Genomic DNA, 20,676 nt, shown 5'->3' on the forward strand with positions numbered 1-20,676 from the left:
TATCAACTACACGAATCACAAATTAACATATCTTAATTAGTAGTGGAATAGGGGATGAAAGTGTTAGGCAAAGAGCAGGAAAACATGAAAAGGAAAGAACGTATTTTGCCAATGCAAAAAAGCAAATTTTTTCCTATATACTGCATACCCCTCCTATTATATTACTCATTTTTAGACATGCGTATTTCTAAATCAAATAAGCTTGTGTTAACAACGTTACTGTTAACAGCAGTGTATTAAAAGACTAAACGAACCCTATAATAGGGATGTATAGATTTCTCATATTCTAATTTCTAATTCTCAAAAAAGATTGTGAAGCAATTCGTGCCCTACTAGTCCTTCGCGATTTACCCAAGCTACTAACAGAGACATCTCCCATGAGGATGGGAATAAGTTTTGGGGTGCATTTATTAAAAATGAGAAAAAACATCAAACCCACCTATCTTACAATTCTTTTAGTTATAAGTTATATACCATCACTAGAAAAACTTAGGCGCAAATCATCATGAATTCAGATATTCAATCATCTGATAGCCTTGTCGAATTTGTTTACACAGAGAATAGGCTTATTCTTAACTAGAAGATGAAAATAGCAACCCCCCCTCCCCTCCCCTCCCCTCCCCAACCCCCAAAATGAAAAAGAATGTTCTCATCAAGGAAAACAAAGAGTCAAATAATCTGACATCTTTATTACTCTCAAATTATTGGAGGTTGCTGATTTGGTAACTCTCAAGATCACAAACGCCCCAGCTTTTTAACAAGGCGATTCTCAATTTCGATTCTCTTCTTCATCAACATAGCATACTTGGCGACAAGCTTTTGATCTCCTGTTGTCGCAGCGAGCTTGCAGTTAAGTGATGTCTTGTCCATATTGTCCATGTACATGGATGAAATTGACACAAAATTACCCTTCTTATTGCACAACCAACCATGAGCAGCCCTCAAAGCAGCACCAAGTGAAGCCGAGTCTGTAAATCATCTCAGTGTTTAAATTAGCCAGCAGTAAACAAGAGTAGGAGTCGATGAGAATTCATCGCATGTCATTCTTGATTAAGTCATTGCAGCAGTAGTTGTTCTTAGATAGGGATAGTGACCGCCTAAGTTGCTCCGGCACGGCAGTTTAGGTGCCGCACCCATGTCAACGTGACACTAGTATGGATGTGGATATGAGATTTGTACCGGATCTGGTCAAACAATTTTTGGTACTTTGACCACGAGACGAAAAATTCGAGATGAGCAGTGTTTTAAAAGGCGTTTTCGGGGCGAGCCCTGGGGTGAGGCGCACCAAAAACGCCCCGAGGCGATGGTATGAAGCGAAAGTCTCAAGAAGCGTACGCCCAGCAATATGCCCGGGCGTTTGAGGCGCATTTTTATAGTAAGGCGTAAGCCCCTGAGACTTTTTCAAATAAAAACAAAATTTGTTGAATAAGTCTTTCATATAATACCCAAAATCTTAAAAGTAGGCTTGTAATTACTCAAAAGTTTTAAAAAGGAACTGAAATATATTAAATTTAAAAGGCAAGACCTTTTTTTATTGATTGAAGCCCTAATTCATGGTCTTTCCCAATTCTTTCCCTTGGCCGCTAGTCTGCTAACATCTTCCAATAAACGAATATTCATTTTTTTTTTACAAATACAAATAGAACTCCATTCTCCTTCATAGCAGCAAATTTAAAGTTCAAATTGCAGGTTAGTCATCATTTTTGTTCCTCCATGTAGAAAATTTTATTCTTTTCGATGCAAGTTACTCGTACTTGTAAGTAGCGTATAATAGATTGTTTTGACTAATTTTTTATGGGGATGAAGCACATCTATCTATCTATCTATCTATCTATCTATCTATCTATCTATCTATCTATCTATCTATCTCTCTCTCTCTCTCTCTATATATATATATATATATATTTCACATATTTATAGTTTTCTTCAATTTTTATGCAATTTTACATGTTTATAAAATTTTACTGTAATTATATTATTTTGTAAAATATTAAAAATTAAATATCTATGGGGCTTACGCCCCGTGCCTCGAGACTTACGCCTTGCTGAGGCATATGTAAAAAGCCTCACCTAACGCCCACGTCTTTTAAAACACTGGAGATGAGATAAAATTTGATTCCCGAACTTAGAACCAAAACTAGGGTAAAAATAAAGAAAATAGCATACCTTATCTAGGAAATCAATCCTTTACTTATCCAAAATTTGAGAATAAAAAAGAAATCCATACATTACAAGCTATACGTAAGCATTCCACAAAATCTCATAATTTAGAGATATTTTTATATTTTTATTTTTTTGAATTATTTTAGTCGGATCCCCGCACCCGTATCCATACTAGGATCCCTATCCCCGAATCTTAGAATTTACATCTCGAAGGATCTGATCTCTAGATCCGCCGCACCCGTATCGGACACCCATACCCGTGTTTGAGCAACCTAGGCGACCGCTACACGAGCAGCAGAACTATGAGGTATTTAGGTTAAAATAAACAACAAGGAGATTAACTAACCTGGTTGTTGAACTGTGTAAACATCACTTCCAAAGATGGAAGCTATCAAGCTTAGAATGGAACTATTTGCAGAAGCACCTCCTGTTGCAATTATTCGCTTTGGAGGAGAAGGCATTCCGAATCTTTCAGCATGAGCTCGCTTAGAAAGAAACTGTCCCTCTACTATGGCTCGAACCTGCAGATAAATATGTGATTCATAAATGTAAGTTACCTCTTCTTGCACGTCCACTTGATATCTATGCACAAAACGTGCAATTATCTTCGCATGAGAACTATTTTAAGTCTAACCTCAGAAGGGGAATCAAATTCTTGCACTTCATGCTCTTTTATTCCATCAAGAGAATCTCCCCTGAAGTTCTCAAGGATATAGCGGTGGAAACCAACTGCATGAACAGTTATTTCTTAGAATTGCCGACTAATAAGTTTTGATGAAAAGAAGTAGCAAGATGCATGAGCACTTGACACATTCACACATATAAAAATCAAATGTTTAAGGTTAAATTCTAACAAACTGAGGATGTCCACATGATGTTTTGAGGGCCTCAACCTGTCCATGTGTTATTTCAACGCAAACTAATTGGTTTATCATAAACCTCTGCCATTCTTCACTTTTTTTTTGACAGTATATTCTCTTTAGACGCATATAAAGGCTGTTCTTTTCAATTTTAAATCTAGAACTCATTTAGCAGAGATAGTGTGATATGCATAACCTGTCAATGCAAAACTGGTTAAATTCCCAGACACACAAATATAGACAAGTTTATATACATATATTCACCCCCATTTCGGCATTGATCAAGGTATTTATTTCTCGAACTCCTGCATCGTCCTAAGCATGTTCAAGCTCTAATTTTCAAGAACTTTTCATCATCTACTGTGCAACTCAAGCTTTACTCTAATAAAAATAAAGGAGGTCAATGCACTGAAGGCCAAGAATAAAGCCCCTTCCCCCCTTTGCTGGCACCAGATAGAGAGTAGGGATGCCAGCCAAAGTATTCAACTTCTCACCCTCAATCAAATGTGGAACTATCAAACAGTAATAAATAGAGAGACCCCAAGTTTTCCCATAGCAAAAAGACGAATACAACTTTTGGAGAAATGCCAGCACGACAAGTACCTCATTCTCAACTTAGATAAAAACAAGAATATCAAATACCAAAAGAACTTACCTGGGAGGGGTGGCAGTATCTCAAAATCCTTATAGTAAAAGCCTAATCTACCACCTGCATTAGATATCAGAATCCTTTCAAATCCAAGAAAGAAAAAAGATAGAAAAAATAGTATATAGGTGCATTAGTGCTTTACTAACCGTTTAGTGGAGGCGTTTGCTGCAGATGTTTGTTGAAAACATCCCAGGATTTTTCAGCATAAAGATTGCGTATATCTGCCAAGGATATGGTTCATACTTAATAAAATCAACTGTAGGTATTAAATCCTTTTCCACTATCTGCCGATATCAATATTTTACCTTCACGAGCTAGTGATCCATTCTTATAGCACAACATTACCATGTAGCTTTCAGTATCCACGGGATTAGGGAAAACATGCCCTTCCAAGCTTGGATTGTGATCCTTAGTTATTCCAAAAACCTTTAAAATAAAAACAAAAAGGCATAATGGACAGGCATATTTAGCTGAAATTGTTGATAAAATAAATTCTCAGCATCATGTTACAGAACAGTAGGCTGTAATATTTGGAATCCACACTTCATTTCTTCTCTCTTCTCTGCAGAAGAAAGTCCATACTAACAGGATTGACTATTCTCTTTCTTGAAGCAAGCAATTTTTTTCCGCTTGATCATGTGTTTAACAAGCTTAATGAATCCCCGTATAAGTCCAGATCACCCTCATCTCAAGAAGTAGTAAGTCCAGGTTGTTATGACAGAAGGACAATATACATAGGTCATGATTTTAGTCCATTAGCTAGAAGAATGTATGATGAAGTCTAGTGTCGCCAACATTGTTTGGCCTTCATGCCTTCATTTGGAGATTTGTGATTAGCTGATTTTGTTGGTCTATTTGCATCATATTTATAAAAAAGTGAACTATTATAACATAAAGAAACAAAAAAAAGCAGTGCACCCCTTTTTACGGTGTTAAAGTGAAAGTGCAACACTAACAACAACAAAAACAAATGGAAAAGAAAAACTGACTTACTGTATCACTAGTGCCAAGACTAATTGCCAGATCTCCTGGAGTATTTAATGTCAACCCTGAACATCAGAAAGCCAAGTAATCAGGACATTGTAAACTATGAGCTAATATAACTATTAGGTTGACATACATGAAAACTATTATCGCCCAAAGGCAGAACCACAAATCACAAAAAAAAAGATTTAGTTCTAAAACAGCTAACTACACCAATTTTTGGACCTACTCATATGCGAAATTATGTGTCAAGGATTATCAATATTATCATACATCAAAACCCGTTCGCGAGTGCATGTTTATGAGATTCCACCTTAAGCTCTAAGATAATTGAACGATATCTGAAGCCTAAAAACTAGATGATGACCAGATCTCAATTCTAATACATCAGAGCATTCTATTTTACGTCCACACTTGAGTAACTCAAGACTCAGTCCCAGCCCCATCAACTTTGACAGAGAAAAGTTAGGATGTTGAGTTGGCACGAAAATATTATTGAATTGGGCCTTCATAAGTTTGTCATATATACATAGATATGAGAATCAAAACCACCTGGCAGTGTGCTGCTTTTGCATATAACTATATAAGTGAACATCCTAATGCGATGACCAAATAGCAAGCAGAAGTTTGAGAAAAGTATCTATCAGAAACATGCATAGAATCCTGAGCAAAGATCCTCTCACCTGCCAAGCTGTTGGGATTATCTCCAGACCATTGAATGATCAAACAGTCTTTGTTGAAGTGATACCTGAAAGTAGGTTTATGGAAGATTTAACTCTCAGATAGCAAATACAAGGGAAAGTATCTGTTCTAACATCTAAAAAAGAGCACACAGATTTTCGTGTAACACATTGTGAAATGTGAACCCAGCTACACGTTTCGTACCGTAGTACCTCTCTAACCACTTCACCAGCAAGGCTAGAGAAGAGGGCAATAGAGACATTATATTGAATGGATGATTAAAATCTACTAATCCCCTCTCCCGCTATCCACTAACCATCCCAATTTGTGCTTGTTATCTGATCATTATCAAGTGTATGAATAAAGAATAGAAACTATGGGATACAGTAATGGTATAATGAAAACTCGTCATCATTTGTAATCTCCATTGGGAAGATCCGAATATCAATGATCATTAATAGTGACTTCCTGGGTAAGGACACAAAGGAGCTTAACATGAATCCTCCCATTAACACCCACTGATTTAGCTCAAGAATATTGGCCAGAACGGGAAAAAAACACTTTAAATTTCTTCGGATGAAACTGAGTTAATGCAAGGAAAACATATAACGGTCTCTACCTCTCCACAAAATAGGAAGCTATAGGTCCAGCAACAGCATGTGCAGGAGCTAATTTTCCAAGTTTTTCCTTCAAACCAGGAGCTGTGGCCTGGAGAACCAAGTAAAGATCAAATTAACCAGACAACATCATTAAGATTCATCCAAACTCTAACAATGAAAAAAAAAAAATAAGCACTTCTTCACTAACACAATACTCACCAAGAACTACAACAACAAGAACAAAATAATAATTCTAAAAGATATTACAAAAGGATTAGATTTATTTAGAGCTGCTCAGTAGTTCTTATTATAAAGCAGAATACCTTCAAAACGGTTTCGGACCACGCTCTCAGCTTAATATCCATCAAGTTCATCCCTGCACCATCAGTGTGATCAATGCTGGCATATCCCCCAATAAGCAAAGATGCCATAAAGGAGCTAACAAGGGAGATTCTCTCAGTATTATGATACACTTCCGGTTGTGTCTCAAACAATCGACGTATCTGTGGACCAGTAAATCTCTCATATGCACAAGAACCAGTAAGTCTAGACAACTCCATTGCCCCACCAACAGCTTCCTCAATCGCCTTGCATTGTTCTGTCGTGCTGCTGTCCATCCATATAGGAGATTCCTTCGTCGAAAAAGCATCATTTAGTTGCTCAACCAATGATTTCTTAGAATCTAGAGATGATAAAATCGCGGCACTCCCATTCTTCCAGTACACACTACCATGTTGCTGTCCACTACCTGAAACAGCAACAATCTTACCAAAATCCAATTTTGATGATTTCTCGAGTCTCTGAAGGATCAATTCAAATGCTTCTATCCACATCAATGTGGGTGAAACAATTCTGCCATTTACTAATGGGTCACGATAAACACCACCTTCAGTTTTGTAATGTGATAATTCAGAATCAAAATTAATTAATTCTGCAGCCACAATATTCAGATTGGCATCAAGCACAGTAGCCTTCAATGACCTGATAATCCACACACACAAAAATAAAGGTTATCATACATGCCCTAATTAAATTATTTTTCATGAAATCCCAAAAACCCAGTTAATAATAAACTTATGCCATTACAGAAAAATTCAGAAACCTAAGAGAATTAACCAAAATTGAGCAAAATGAACAAATCAAGAATGATATACATTCAATATGCTAAATTGAAAAGAGAAAAAAAAGCCACTACTACATGATCAATCAATAAGACTATCAAAGATTTTGTGAATATTAAAATCAGTCGAGAAAATACAAAACAGCATATAGATGATTACTGAGTTAGGTACTTACTGAGTAGAACTGTCAAAGCCGAGGAAAAGAGCATCTTGTGGGAGTGAGGAATCCGCCATCGAAACAGGGAAACAGGCTGTATAAAAATCTTTTTTCTAAAATCCAATAATGAAATTTGGGATCCCTTTATAGTACGAGGTAATGATTATGGTTTGATTTAGATAAAGATACAATATTTTCGAATTTAAATAGAGATGGTGATTACTGTGAAAGTGGTAATATCTGACTAGGATACTTATCAAATTTGTGTCCTACTTTATTTCTACTTAGGTCAACCAATCGAAGAAATAATCTCATATTAATTAGATCCTTGTAAGTTTGTAACAAAACGATCCTTAGTTATTTTATTTATTACAAACCTTGTCATTTTACAATTTTGAAATTAGTAAAACTCTTGGAATATTTTCTCTCACGGTTAATGTAATGCAATCTTTACGAATTGAAAGGCTCATAAGTTAGATAATCTTTGTGACAACATATTGATAAAAGAGACTAAAATTACTTGAAATATCATATTATCGGGATCTAAATATCACAAAATACTCAAATAATGACTTGAAATACATGCAGTAACGGAGTCAAGATTTTCATTAAGGGATATTAAAATATAAAAAATCAAACACACAAAAAAAGTAAAGAGGATTCAACATATAATATATGTTGTAACGACCCGACCGGTCGTTTTGAGATCTAGCACGTCGTTCGGCGGTTTGAGGCCACGAGCAGCTACACTTCAGGTATTACGAGTTGTTAGCGTGGTCGGAATTGAAATTCGAGAAGTTCGGAGTTGATTTGAAAAGATAATTCTCATTTCGGAAGCTTTAAGTTGGAAGATTCTGACTAAGATTGGATTTTGAGTAAACGATCTCGGAATCGGGATTTGAAGGTTCCAACATGTTCGTATGGTGATTTTGGACTTGGGTGTATGTCCGGATCGGGTTTTGGATGACCCGGGAGCGTTTCAGCACATATTGTGGAAGTTAGCATTTTGGAAGAATTTCATAAATTTGAATTGAAGTGCATTTCAATGTTATCGATGTCCGTTTGGGATTTCGAGTCTAGGAATAGCTCCGTATGGTGATTCTGGTACTGGGAGCGTGTCCGGAAGTGGATTCAGAAGTCCGTAGGTCATTTTGGGGTCATTTGGCGAAAGTTAGAAATTTTAAAGGTTTTTGAGGATTTTGACCGAAAGTGGACTTTTTGATATCGGGGTGGGATTCCGTTTCCGGAAGTTGGAGTAGGTCTGTAATGTCAAATGTGACTTGTGTGCAAAATTTGAGGTCAATCAAACGTGATTTGATAGGTTTCGGCATCGAATGTGGAAGTTGGAAGTTCTAAAGTTCATTAAGCTTGAATTGGGGTGCGATTCATAATTTTGATATTGTTTGATGTGATTTGAGGCCTCGAGAAGGTCCGTGTTACATTATGAGACTGGTTTGTGTGATTGGACGGGGTCCCGGGGGCCTAGGGTGTGTTTCAGAGGTGTTTGGGTTGTATCGCGCTCTTATTTGATGTTTCAGCATCGTTTCTTTGGGTATAAAGGGAACTATATTGAGTAAACGACCTTTGATTTGTAATTAGATTGAACCATTAGATCTGTATCGTAATCATGGAACCATAGCAACAAGACTCGTCAAATTTCGATGTCGTATGGGAGAGTTATGCCCATTTTCGTGTCAGACAAAATTGTTAGTTTCTGGTGCGAAGATTTGTTCTTCGCGAACTGTTGATACCCAATTTTTCCCTCATATATTTTTAAAATGCATATATACTTTCAAAATAGTGCATGAATATCAACCAATATTTTTTCATAAATTTATGTATTTTTAAAAGAATTTTAATTAATTTATTCCAGCATTTTATTATTTAAATAATTACTAATTGCATCACAAATAATTTATAATAATTTATTATTTGATTTTAGCATATTAAGCTTCAATCATTTTGTGCATAATTATATTTGTATCTTTAGGCTACAATTGCAATAATTTTGTAATAATAGCCCATATATGCATAATTACATTATTTACATGAAAAATAAATTTTTATATTTTTACAATATTAAGTAATTAGTTTAAATTATTTTCATGCACAAATGATATTTTTATCATTTATAAATTATTTTATAAAATTTTTTTATTAAATTAAATGGGTATTTAAAATATAGCCCCTTTTATTAATTTTTTCGGACCTACCCGATAGCCCAATACCCTATAAGCCCAATAACCCCAACCCAAACCAACGCCCATTAATCAACCCGACCCAATCCCTCTTCACATCCTGACCGTTGATCTCCAAGATCAACAACCCAAATTCCTCACACTCCTTCAAACTTAACTCCCTAACCCTAATCTCTCATAACCCCAAACCCGCCGCCCCTAAATGCTCTCTCCTTCTCCTCTTCTGAAATCCTAGCGACGTAACTTCATTTTCCCTTTGATCTAACCCAGATATGGAATCCCCCAACGATTTTCTTACCTTATTGGTCTCATCTCGCTACTGACTACTCGATTATGGTATAACTTAGCAGCTTGCCTAACATGGAAAGCTAATCTCTTCATTTTCGGACCAAATCTGGTTCGAACTCTCCTCCCTTTTCTCATATACGTTCATTCTTCACCTTTTTGGGTACGAATCTCTAAGATTCTTTTGATTCCGTGTTTACCCTTAAAATTAGGATTCAAATCTTTAAAGACTTGTTTAATTTTGTTCTTATTTTTGTTAAAATCTAACCGCATGTCTATTTTCTTTACGACTTTTTCATTAAAAGTTCTGTCTAATTTATCTTTCCTAAAAACTAGGGCTCAGATCTTTAAGATCTGTTCTAGTTCCATTTATGGTTGAATATCTTCTTAAAAATTATGTGCAATCTCCTGTGATTTTCGTACTGTTTTTAATTTACTCTAAAGTTAGGGCTCAGATCTTTTAAGATCTGTCCTATTTCTATTTTTGTTTAGTATCTCCTTTAATGTTCTCTTATGCTCGACTATATACACTCTACTGCGTTTTTTGGGAATCTGCTGACCAGCTTATATTCCCTAACATTAGGACTCAGACCTGTTATGATTCTTATTTTCCTATAGCTGTCTATATGCATGTTATCCTCCTTTGACTATTCTGACTGATCTTACTACCCTAAAATTAGGGTTCCAATTCTTATTTCACCTTTCTTACTGATTCTGCCTATCTAGTCTTGCCCGTTTACCTTAGCTCTGTTAATTAAAGTGTTAATTAATTTACTTGCCTCAATTGGATTTTGAATTTAGTACCCGTATTTTCTTATTAAGTTCTTACTCGATCTTACCTTATTTGTGTACTCGTACTACTGGCTGATTTGTGTTATGACTCTTAATTGATTGTGGAATGAATTCTTACTTTATTTAACCTCATTCTCAGACACTGATTGATTCCGTGTGAGATTTTCCTTAAACTAAGTGGTACTTATTTGAATTTGTCCTCTTAATTGATTCATGCTGACCTTAACTGACTGTTAATTGATTGTCATACCTTATTTGTGTGTGATTGGTTCATTACCTTATTTGTTTTACTTTATTGTATGCTATAAAAACCCTTCCCCTTTCCCCTTTAGAAAGACACTCGAACTCTCCTATTCTCACTATAAAACTTAAGCTCTCTCTCTTGCTCCTGTTCTGATCTCTGTACTAAGTGGCTATTATTTGGTCGGCTGAAAGCCAAGGCCAAATTATTCTGGAACATAACTACTATTGCATCTTTACTTTCTTTCTTCTCAACTGGTATGCCTTAACCCCTATTATTCTATTCTGTTCTGTATGCCTTATTCGATTAGTCTATTTAAATTTTCAGCATGCTTCTGTTTTCTATATGACTACATGATCCCACTTAGTGATAATGCTAGACTAAGTTACTTTCAATAATGTGAAACCCTGTCCAATTCAGCTATATGTTCCCCATTCTGACTATTGTTAGATACTGTAAGCATGTAATGTGTGGTTAATTTTGTATGTTAGTTCAAGTATCTTTGCTTTTATGATTACTTTAAATGCTGGTATGAGTATCTAGTCTGAACAAATATCAACTTAGTTGAACTATATGCTGGACATGAGTTTTTTTTGTTCTCTAGTGCAGTTCTGTTACTATTATGTATGTGCTGATTTCTAAACATGTTCCCCCTTACCCTCTATATACTGGTTTTCAAACTTCTACTCTTAGTTATTTAGGTTCCTACCACCCCCAATGTGAGCACTGCCTCGGGTCCTTGAGACTCCTATGAACTCTGACACATTAGGGTCGGTCTTCCAATCTTTTCATGAACTGTTTCTTTGAGTGTGGTCCTGGTGTGAGCATTGCCCGGGGTCCCTGAGGCCTTTGGGGAACTTTGACACATCAAAAACCTAATTTTATGTGCTATGGATGGACTACCATCATGCTTCAAAGTTGGTACGTTTGAAGGCCTGGTTCCCAGGTTTATATTGGGCCTGCTAAGGCTCCCTATAGTGTAATGGATACTGTTATGTAATTTATTCATTCTGGGATGTAATAATCTCTGTAATAAACAGATATGGGGTTTATTAGTGAAAGCTGTTTTTTTTTCTATATCTTTGTTTGAAACTCGGGTAGAAATCCCGCCTATAGGTTCATTGGTGATTATGTGAATGTTACTACTTGTTTAGAGATCATGCCTAGATTTTCTGATTGCTTTGTTCTGTATTTCACTCGCATGTTAGATATCCTGTTTATAGGTCCCTTACATTAGAAATCATGTACATAGGATCCATGCACATTTTAACTTACATGCATTAGTGACCATGCCTATATGATTCTATCTGTTTGAATAATAATCTTTTCCTGACGACGTGATTAAAATTCTGCCCATATATGATTAATAGATATCATGCCTATAGGAGGTAAAAATCAGTTTCAACTTAGATACCATGCCTATAGGAATAAAAGGAATCAGTTTAGACACTTAGAAATCATGTCTATAAGAGTTAATTAATTCTGCAAATTAGAAAGCATGCCTATAGGATCTAAAGAGATGAAATCTGTTTTCATGAGTTAAAAATCAGTAATTCGCTTAGAAATCATGTTATAAGTCTTTAATCAACCTTTAGATATCATGATATCATGCCTATAGGATTCTGTTTAGGCAAACCTGTAGGTTTACTAAGAATCCTGGGCCACAAAACTGTCATCTCGTGCTGCTTGAAACATGCCCAGATTCAGAACTTAATCAAATCAGTAGGCAAGCGTAGGTCCCAATGCTCGTTTTAATAAGTTGCTTTCTTATGTTCTTTTCTGCTCATCTAGACATCCTGCCTGTAGGATCCTAAACCAATAGAGTTGTCTATTTAATTGCGTGCATTTTGTGTCTATTTGTGGAGGTTAACACGAGCCCTTATTTGTTCCCTATCTGATAGTCCTATCTGATTTTTGTCTATCACCTAGGTTTTTCCCATTTTAAGCCACATAGGTAAGTCTAGAACTATCCAAAATAAAGGTCCTAAATACCTCCAGGACCATAAGTAAGAGGCGGGTAGTGCACGCATAAGGTACGCATTAGAAGCTACTAGAGCGCTTAGGTAACATCTGAAAGATAGTAATTGGGTAGTAAAGGAAATGATGATCTGTGCGTTAATGATATGTGTAGCACCCCAACTTAGAGAAAGTTACCAAGTATTGCATGAAAATGATCCTGTAGGCTAAAAAACCTAGGACCCTTTTAATTCCTGTTTTAAAGTAATATCTATTTGTCTAAATTGTTTTATTTTCCCATAAGACTAATTCGCTTAATTTAAGTTCGGCCAGGACCCACCATTGTGGATCTCGAGGGGTGCCTAACACCTTTCCCTCAAGGTAATTTCGAGCTCTTACCCGATCTCCGGTGATGTAAACTAGTAATATGAGTTAACCGTTCTAGGTGCCCTAATGCACCTTAATCCATTAGGTGACGACTCTTCAAATTTCTTACCCCATCCCAAAAGGAAAGGAGTTGTCCCAAAATGTCGAAACCCGATTTTGCAAGAAAAAAGGGGCGCGACAGTATGACGACTCTGCTGGGGATATCTTTAGGCTCTTACCATAACGAACTTGTCTGTGAATTAGTCTTTAAGCATGTCTTTATTATTCCGTTAATACTTGCACACCCATTCCCATTCTATGTGGATTTATTTGCCTATCCTTATTCATTTATGATTTCCTTCCCCTGCTTTATCACTTTTACTATGGAAACTGACTTGTCTTCTTATTTTTCTTTTCTTAAATGTCTTTACAATTATTACAATACCGCATTTTATCATTATTCATCATGCAAATACTTGACAACATGTTATTTTCTTTTGCATAACTCCATGCTCAACATCATATTCCATTCATGCACATTAATACTATAGCGGCATTTGATGAGTGTCTGCGCTCTTCCTAAAATCACCCTTTAAATTCGGAAAGGCTTATTTGCGGTAAAACTAGTCGATCAGTGGTACAGTCGACGGTTCCGTGTCTTTCCCCCTCAAGTTGTCTGTTTGAGGGTACCAGTCTAGACTTCTATAGAAACCTTGCTCTGATAAATAACTGTACATGCATCATGGTCAAACCTAGCCAGGGTTACTATATTGTCCACATAATAACCCCCTAAGAAAGCCTTGTCCAAAGTCTACCGGGATTTACATAATCCGAATGGACGCAATCACGATATGTGCATTATTTGGAGATATAATGCCGACATGCTAATCGTTAATGTGTAAGTAGTCGAATCCGGAGGGGGCAAGGGTTTAACTCTATTTATTTTGTAGAAAATGAGGCACGAAGTCCCCAAGCTCGGTATGGTCCGAAGTATACCATCGCTGTTGTTGGACTGGTGGGAAAATCTTTCGCCAAGCGATAAAAATCACGTGAAAAGGGTTCTTGAAAATTTACCTTCTTTATTGGACATCCAACCAAATAACATGTTAATCGAAGCTGCTATTATGTTCTGGGACGGAGAAAGAGCTGTATTCCATTTTGGTGACATAGAAATGACTCCTCTCCTGGAGGAAATTGGAGGGTTCGCTGGATTACCATTGGATAGTCCTTGTTTACTAGTACCAGAAAACCGCAATACCAGGGGATTTCTGAAAATGATGGGCCTGAGAAAGAATAAGGACTGCTAGTGCCTGAAGAAGTCTTATATACCCTTTGACTTCCTCTATGAACGATACAGACACAACAAATCTTACCGTATCTTTCGTGATGAATTCTCCATCACTTCCCTAGGATGGACTCATCACAGGGTTTTTGCATTCATCGTCTGCTTTCTGGGTATGATATTGTTCCCAAGCCAAGTGGATAGAATTCACACCAGATTGGCCATGGTAACCAGAGCTTTAATGGAGGGAATTGAGGGACAAACCTATACTATTATCCCGATGATCGTAGCAGACATATACCGGGCTCTGGATCGTTGCAAGAAGGGATTCAAACATTTTGAGGGGTGTAACTTGTTACTGCAGATTGGCTGTTAGAACATCTTTTGAGGGGTCAATACCGCCAGGAGTTTCCAGGAAGACCATGGAACAATCACATCGCTTTCCACCTTTATCCCAGATAGATTTGCACAACCGGAGAATGCCACAGAATGGGCACAATTTTTCAACAATTTGACTGAGGACCAGGTTCATTGGATGTTCGAGTGGTTCCCTTTCGATGAATTCATCATCAGATCCAAGGACGTTCCGCATTTAGTGTTGATTGGGTTGGGGGAATATATCCCTATATTCCTATCAAGGTTATGAGGCAAGCTTGTAGAAAACAAGTCATACCATGATTCTCCAAAATGAGTCATTACAGAGCCGATTTTCAGGGTGACACCATTCCATACAAATGTGAGGCCCATCACATGTGGCACTTGAAGGTTATCGTGAAAAAGGATACCATCGAGCTAGATCGATATCACGCCGGTCATGTGTTCTTCTATCCCTCATGGTTATAAATGGAATCAATCAATGAGTGGAAAGAAATGGCTACAAGGTCGGCAGAAAGGTTGGAGTACTTGGAGCAGGGTCTAATGGAGCTGGAAGGGAAGATGAGGAAAATGGTCGTAGATTGTCATAATGCAGAGGGAAACGAAGGAGGACATCTAGCAAGGACATACCTACTACTGGATATGCACGACCTGGGGAATCTGATTGATGGAGCAAAGAGGTCCAAATATGGAGAAGGTCCCTTCAGGACCAAGTAGATTAGGTTTATCTATTTTGTGTCATTTTGGAATTCAAATGTAATAAGGCAAATGGCATTAATAACTCATTTATTTATTATCTTTTTTAGGTTCGTCCTATTTATTACATTAATGAAATGAGCTATTTATCAGCATTAAATCTCCCCAAATCTATTTGTTGTTAGGCCTACCTCGGGCACAACGAGGTTCCCCAAATTAGGACGTGAATTTACGTTTTCGCAATATGTGTTTAAATCCTGTAATATGTGTTTCAGAATTCCCATTGCCAAGGTTGGTTCGCACATACTGGCATTATCAGCATATCACACCAGATCTAGATGCCATCCACCTCCTCCTCCTCTGAGTAATCCAAAACGCAAAGGAAAGGCTAAGATGGATGATCTCAGTGGTATCCGAAAAGAAAATGCTGAGAATATTGAAATATCAGATGGTTGGAGTACTCCGGCCTAGAATGGTTTGGTCCTATAATTGGAACAGACAATACTGGAGTTTCAAGTAGAACTTGAGTAGGTTCGCAACTTGGCAAACCTCTCCCTCACCCTAAATGTCCCAGACGTCAACCAACAAAATGTTAAAAGCCCAGCACCTCCTCAAAACACACCAAGCCAACGTCCACAAAATCCTTCCACACCCCATAAATACGTAACTCCTCCCCAAAATCCTAATCCTCCACCAATACCTACTCCCCCTCAGCACCAACATCTTCCTACCCAATACCCCCAAACCACTTACCATACTCCCCAGAATATCCCGCAACCTATCCCTAATCCGCAAAACTCCACTAATGATCACCACTACACTCCAACCACTAGCACCCACCAAAACAATTCCATATACGTGGAAACCTTACCTCACTCTACTCAACCAACATCATACGCTCCAGAATTTGCCGAGAAGGACCTGCTCATTAAGAACATGGCCGAAGAGCTCAAGAAGCTCACGAGCCAAGTCCAGGGTATTGAAGGAGGCAAAGGAATTGAATGTCAGAATTATGAGGATCTGTGCATTCAGCCGGAGGGTTACAAACCTCCTAAGTTCAAAATGTTTGATGGAACGGGTGACCCGAAAGTACATTTGAGAACATCCTATGATAAGCTCGTGGGTGTTAGAAAAGATGAAAGGTTTCGCATGAAGCTATTCATGAGGAGTCTCACTGGAGATGCCCTATTTTGGTATATAAGTCAGAATCCCAAGAAATGGGTTAATTGGGTAAGTATGACGTCGGACTTCATGGATCGATTCAGGTTTAACACAGAGAATGCATCGGATGTCTTCTACATATAGAATCTAAAAAAGAAACCAACAGAGACTTTCCGCGAGTATGCTACTCGATGGAGGTTAGAAGCTGCAAAAGCCAGGCCGACATCAGAGGAAGAGCAGATGAACAAATTCTTCGTCAGGGCCTAGGATCCCCAATACTATGAAAGGTTAATGGTCATCGAAAATCACAAGTTCTCCGACATCATCAAACTCGGAGAAAGGATTGAAGAAGGGATAAAAAATGGGGTGGTGACCAATTTTGAGGCATTGTAGGCCACGAACAAAGCATTGCAGTCAGAGGGTATATCAAAGAAGAAAGAAGTAGGGGAGGTAATGATGGCCCAAGGTCCAAAATCTCCACTCACATACCAAACACCTCCACCTACATACCAACCCTCACCTCCCAGATATTCTCAACCCGCTACCGTCTATCATACTTATAACACCTAGCCAGCCTATTACCAATCACCTCCAACCCGTCAAAACTATCAAAAACCCAGACCCAATTGTGATCATAGGCTGCCCAGACAATATACCTCTATTGCTGAACCCATTGACCAACTATATGAAAGATTGAAGTTTGCCGAATATATCACTCCCATTCTTGCTATTGCAATGGAAAACTCCTCCTAGTGGGTCAACCCAAACAAAACCTGTGCATACCATTCTAGCATGAAAGGGCATATTATCGATGAATTCCGCACCCTGAAAGATTAGATTCAAACCCTGATTGATACAAAAGTCATATAAGCAAAGGAAGCCATGCCAAATGTCCGCAATAATTCCCTCCCAGATCATAGGGGAAAAAGGGTAAATGTAATAGAAACTGATGAAGAATGGGATCCTGAGGGGTTAATTGGGCTTATTTGGGAAGGTGATGACCCTAAACCTACAGTCACACTCACTCCTATTGTGGTACAGATACAGCTGCCATTTGAAGTTGAAGTAGCCGCATCAGTCCCGTTCGAAATTAAAGTAACAACACTTGCAATTGCACCAACTCCGTTTAAAGTAGAAGTATCCTCACCCTTCACTGTGACAGTAGAACCCACACCTCCTTTCAAGTCCAACGCCATACCCTGGGATTACGTACCGAAGCTAAGAGAAACGGAAAGGAAAAAATGGAAGAATCTAGTGTCGCACAGGGGGTGACCAGAACTGGAAGGATCTATATACCCGAAAACTTGGGAGGAACAAGCATGGAAGCTGCTACCAAATAACCCATCATTAAAACTGGACCAGACGATCTTTGGAGGAAAGTATAGGCAACAGAATACTCTGTCGTCGATCATTTGAACAAGACTCCCACCCAGATATCCATCTCGTTGCTATTGCAAAATTCTGTAGCGCATATGAGTGCTATGATGAAGGTGTTAAATGAAGCTTATGCACCCAACAACATCACCAGTGGAGAGATGGCCAACATGGTAGGGCAAGTACTGGAGAGTCACAAGATCACATTCAACGAGGATGAACAACCACAACAACAACAACAACCCAGTGTAATCCCACAAGTGGGGTCTGGGGAGGGTAATATGTACGCAGACCTTACCTCTACCCCGAGGGGCAGAGAGGTTGTTTCCAGGAGACCCTCGGCTCAAAGAGGCAACAAGAGACACTATATTAGTACTATCAATAGACTCATAATAAAACAACATAAAATACCGTAAAATCCATAACATAACATAAATTCCATAAAAAACAAAGTAACAGCAATATAAGAGATATAGGAAATATGAGAAAGATGTAAGGTATTAATACACAGAAGATAAAGCCCATCATCAGTAGTTGATCAATAGCATCCTAAGACTAATTCCTAACTGGCTAGTCTCACTCTAGTGCGCTGTAAAAAAGACATCACAATTTCCCCTAACCTACAACCTTAATGCTCGATCTCCACAATTCCCTGTTTAGGGCCATGTCCTCAGTAACCCTAAGTCGCGCCATATCCTGCCTGATCACCTCTCCCCAATACTTCTTAGGTCTCCCTCTACCTCTCCTCGTACCCACCACCGCCAGTCGTTCACACCTTCTCACCGGTGCATCAGTGTTCCTCCTCTGAATGTGCCCGAACCATCTGAGTCTTGCTTCCCACATCTTGTCCTCCATGGGGGCCACACCCACCTTCTCTCGAAGGATTGAGTTACAATAGGGAACTGCATATCACGGTACAATTTGAGGACAAATTCATCGACAAAGTCTTAATAGATGGGGGATCAAGCCTCAACATTTGTTCATTGACTACTCTGAAAAGGTTGGGCAAAGATTTCCGTGAGATACGAGTAGGGAGTATAAACGTGAAGGCATTTGATGGGTCTCAGAGGGCCACAATTGTGGAGATTAAACTTTGTCTGCAGATGGGCCCGACTTGGTTCGATGTTGAGTTCCAAGTATTAGATATATCAGCTACATACAATCTTCTATTGGGACGACCTTGGATATATGCTCCTGGAGCTGTAGCTTCTACGCTACACTAGACCGTGAAGTTTGAATGGAAACATCAGGAGGTAATTATTCACGGAGATGGAAGTAACCCCATTTACACCAGTCAAACTATCCCAGTTATCGAGAATAGAAGAAGACTGGGTGGAGAAACTTATCACCGCATTGAGCATGTCAACGCAATTGATAAGGATAAGTAGTGGAGTAACAAAATAGAAAGCATACTGGCATTGTTTGGTTATGAACCGGGTAAAAGGCTTGGGAAGAAACTCCAGGGCATTACCAAACTTTTATAGTTGAAGCGTTACGGCACAACTTTCGGGATGGGATATCTGTACACCTGGCAAGAATATAATGATTAGTCGCCACCATGGAGTGGTCCTTATTACCCTCTCGAGAAGCCAGTGCCACACCTGAGTCATACTTTTCACCAGACCGATACAATATGGGGATCCGTAGAGGAGGAAGCTTTGGCTGGGTTGAGGAACTTGTTTTTAGAAGACGAGAATATGGATTGTAATGTGATAGTTGAGGAGGAGGAGGAAGAAGACCTCACTATTCAGACCGTGGAGAAAGGAGTTGTTCTCAAGAATTGGACTGCCACACCATCCTCGGCCTGCCGAGTTCCTGGGTAGCTTGGCAATTAACCTGACTTGTTTTAATAGCCATGCTATGCATTTGAGATATTTTTAGTATTTTGTTTTAAAGACGCATTTTGTTTCGAAATAATTGCTCAAGTCATTGAGCCGTACCTGTTTTGGATATTTTCAAAATTTAATAATGCATTGTTATTTAGTATTCATTATTATCTTTTATATTTTTTATTCTACATCATTATTATTACTTTTCCTGATGAACCAATGACTGTGACATGTAATGAGATAATACAATATAAGGATAGTGACTTAGATGAAGAGGACGAAATACCTGAGGAAGTTGTCAGGGAAGTTGAGAATTTTGAGAACAAAACTAAGTCCAATCTGGACGAAACCGAGGCAATCAGTTTGGGAAATTCCGAAACCATCATAGAGACTCGCATAAGCATTCACCTATCACCGTCAGAAAAGGAAGAATACACTTGTTTCTTGAAAGAATATGAGGATATTTTTGCATGGTCATATGATGACATGACTGGCCTGAGCACATCTATAGTGGCTCATAAGTTGCCTACCAATCCAATGTGTCCGCCGGTGAAACGGAAACTCAGAAAGTTCAAAGCAGACATGAGCCTAAAGATCAAGGAAGAAGTCACTAAGCAGATCAAAGCCAAAGTCCTAAGGGTAGTTGAGTACCCAACCTGGCTAGCCAACATTGTACCAGTTCCGAAGAAAGATTAAAAAGTAAGGGTGTGTGTTGACTATCGGGATTTAAATAGAGCGAGTCCCAATGATGATTTTCCACTGCCAAATATACACATTCTGATCGACAATTGCGCAAAACATAAACTCCAATCCTTTGTATATTGCTTCGCGGGTTATCATAAGATTTGGATGGACGAAGAAGACGTAGAGAAAACACCCTTCATTATACCATGGGGAGTGTACTGCT

General features: G+C 38.3%; 1 protein-coding gene across 1 annotated transcript; it reads right to left on the minus strand.

Moving 5' to 3' along the window:
* Positions 1-378: 378 nt before the first annotated feature.
* LOC104237648 (xylulose kinase 2-like) lies at positions 379-7,384 on the minus strand. The gene is made up of 11 exons (XM_009791829.2): positions 7,233-7,384; positions 6,260-6,917; positions 5,957-6,045; positions 5,340-5,404; positions 4,666-4,721; positions 3,978-4,098; positions 3,819-3,893; positions 3,679-3,732; positions 2,798-2,892; positions 2,510-2,684; positions 379-968 (listed from the first exon to the last, which is right to left on the minus strand). The coding sequence occupies exons 1-11, from the start codon at positions 7,289-7,291 to the stop codon at positions 736-738; spliced, it is 1,680 nt and encodes a 559-aa protein (XP_009790131.1). The 5' UTR covers positions 7,292-7,384; the 3' UTR covers positions 379-735.
* Positions 7,385-20,676: the final 13,292 nt, after the last annotated feature.

Source organism: Nicotiana sylvestris, chromosome 4 (assembly GCF_000393655.2).
Source record: "Nicotiana sylvestris chromosome 4, ASM39365v2, whole genome shotgun sequence".
Taxonomy (NCBI): domain Eukaryota; kingdom Viridiplantae; phylum Streptophyta; class Magnoliopsida; order Solanales; family Solanaceae; genus Nicotiana; species Nicotiana sylvestris.

Excerpts from the sequence above, each read along its gene's own strand:
- LOC104237648 (XM_009791829.2), bottom strand. The coding sequence starts at position 7,291 with ATGGCGGATTCCTCACTCCCACAAGATGCTCTTTTCCTCGGCTTTGAC. Across the intron at positions 6,918-7,232 it reads GGCTTTGACAGTTCTACTCA|GTCATTGAAGGCTACTGTGC; the intron begins GTAAGTACCTAA and ends GTGGATTATCAG. Across the intron at positions 969-2,509 it reads TTACACAGTTCAACAACCAG|ACTCGGCTTCACTTGGTGCT; the intron begins GTTAGTTAATCT and ends GATGATTTACAG.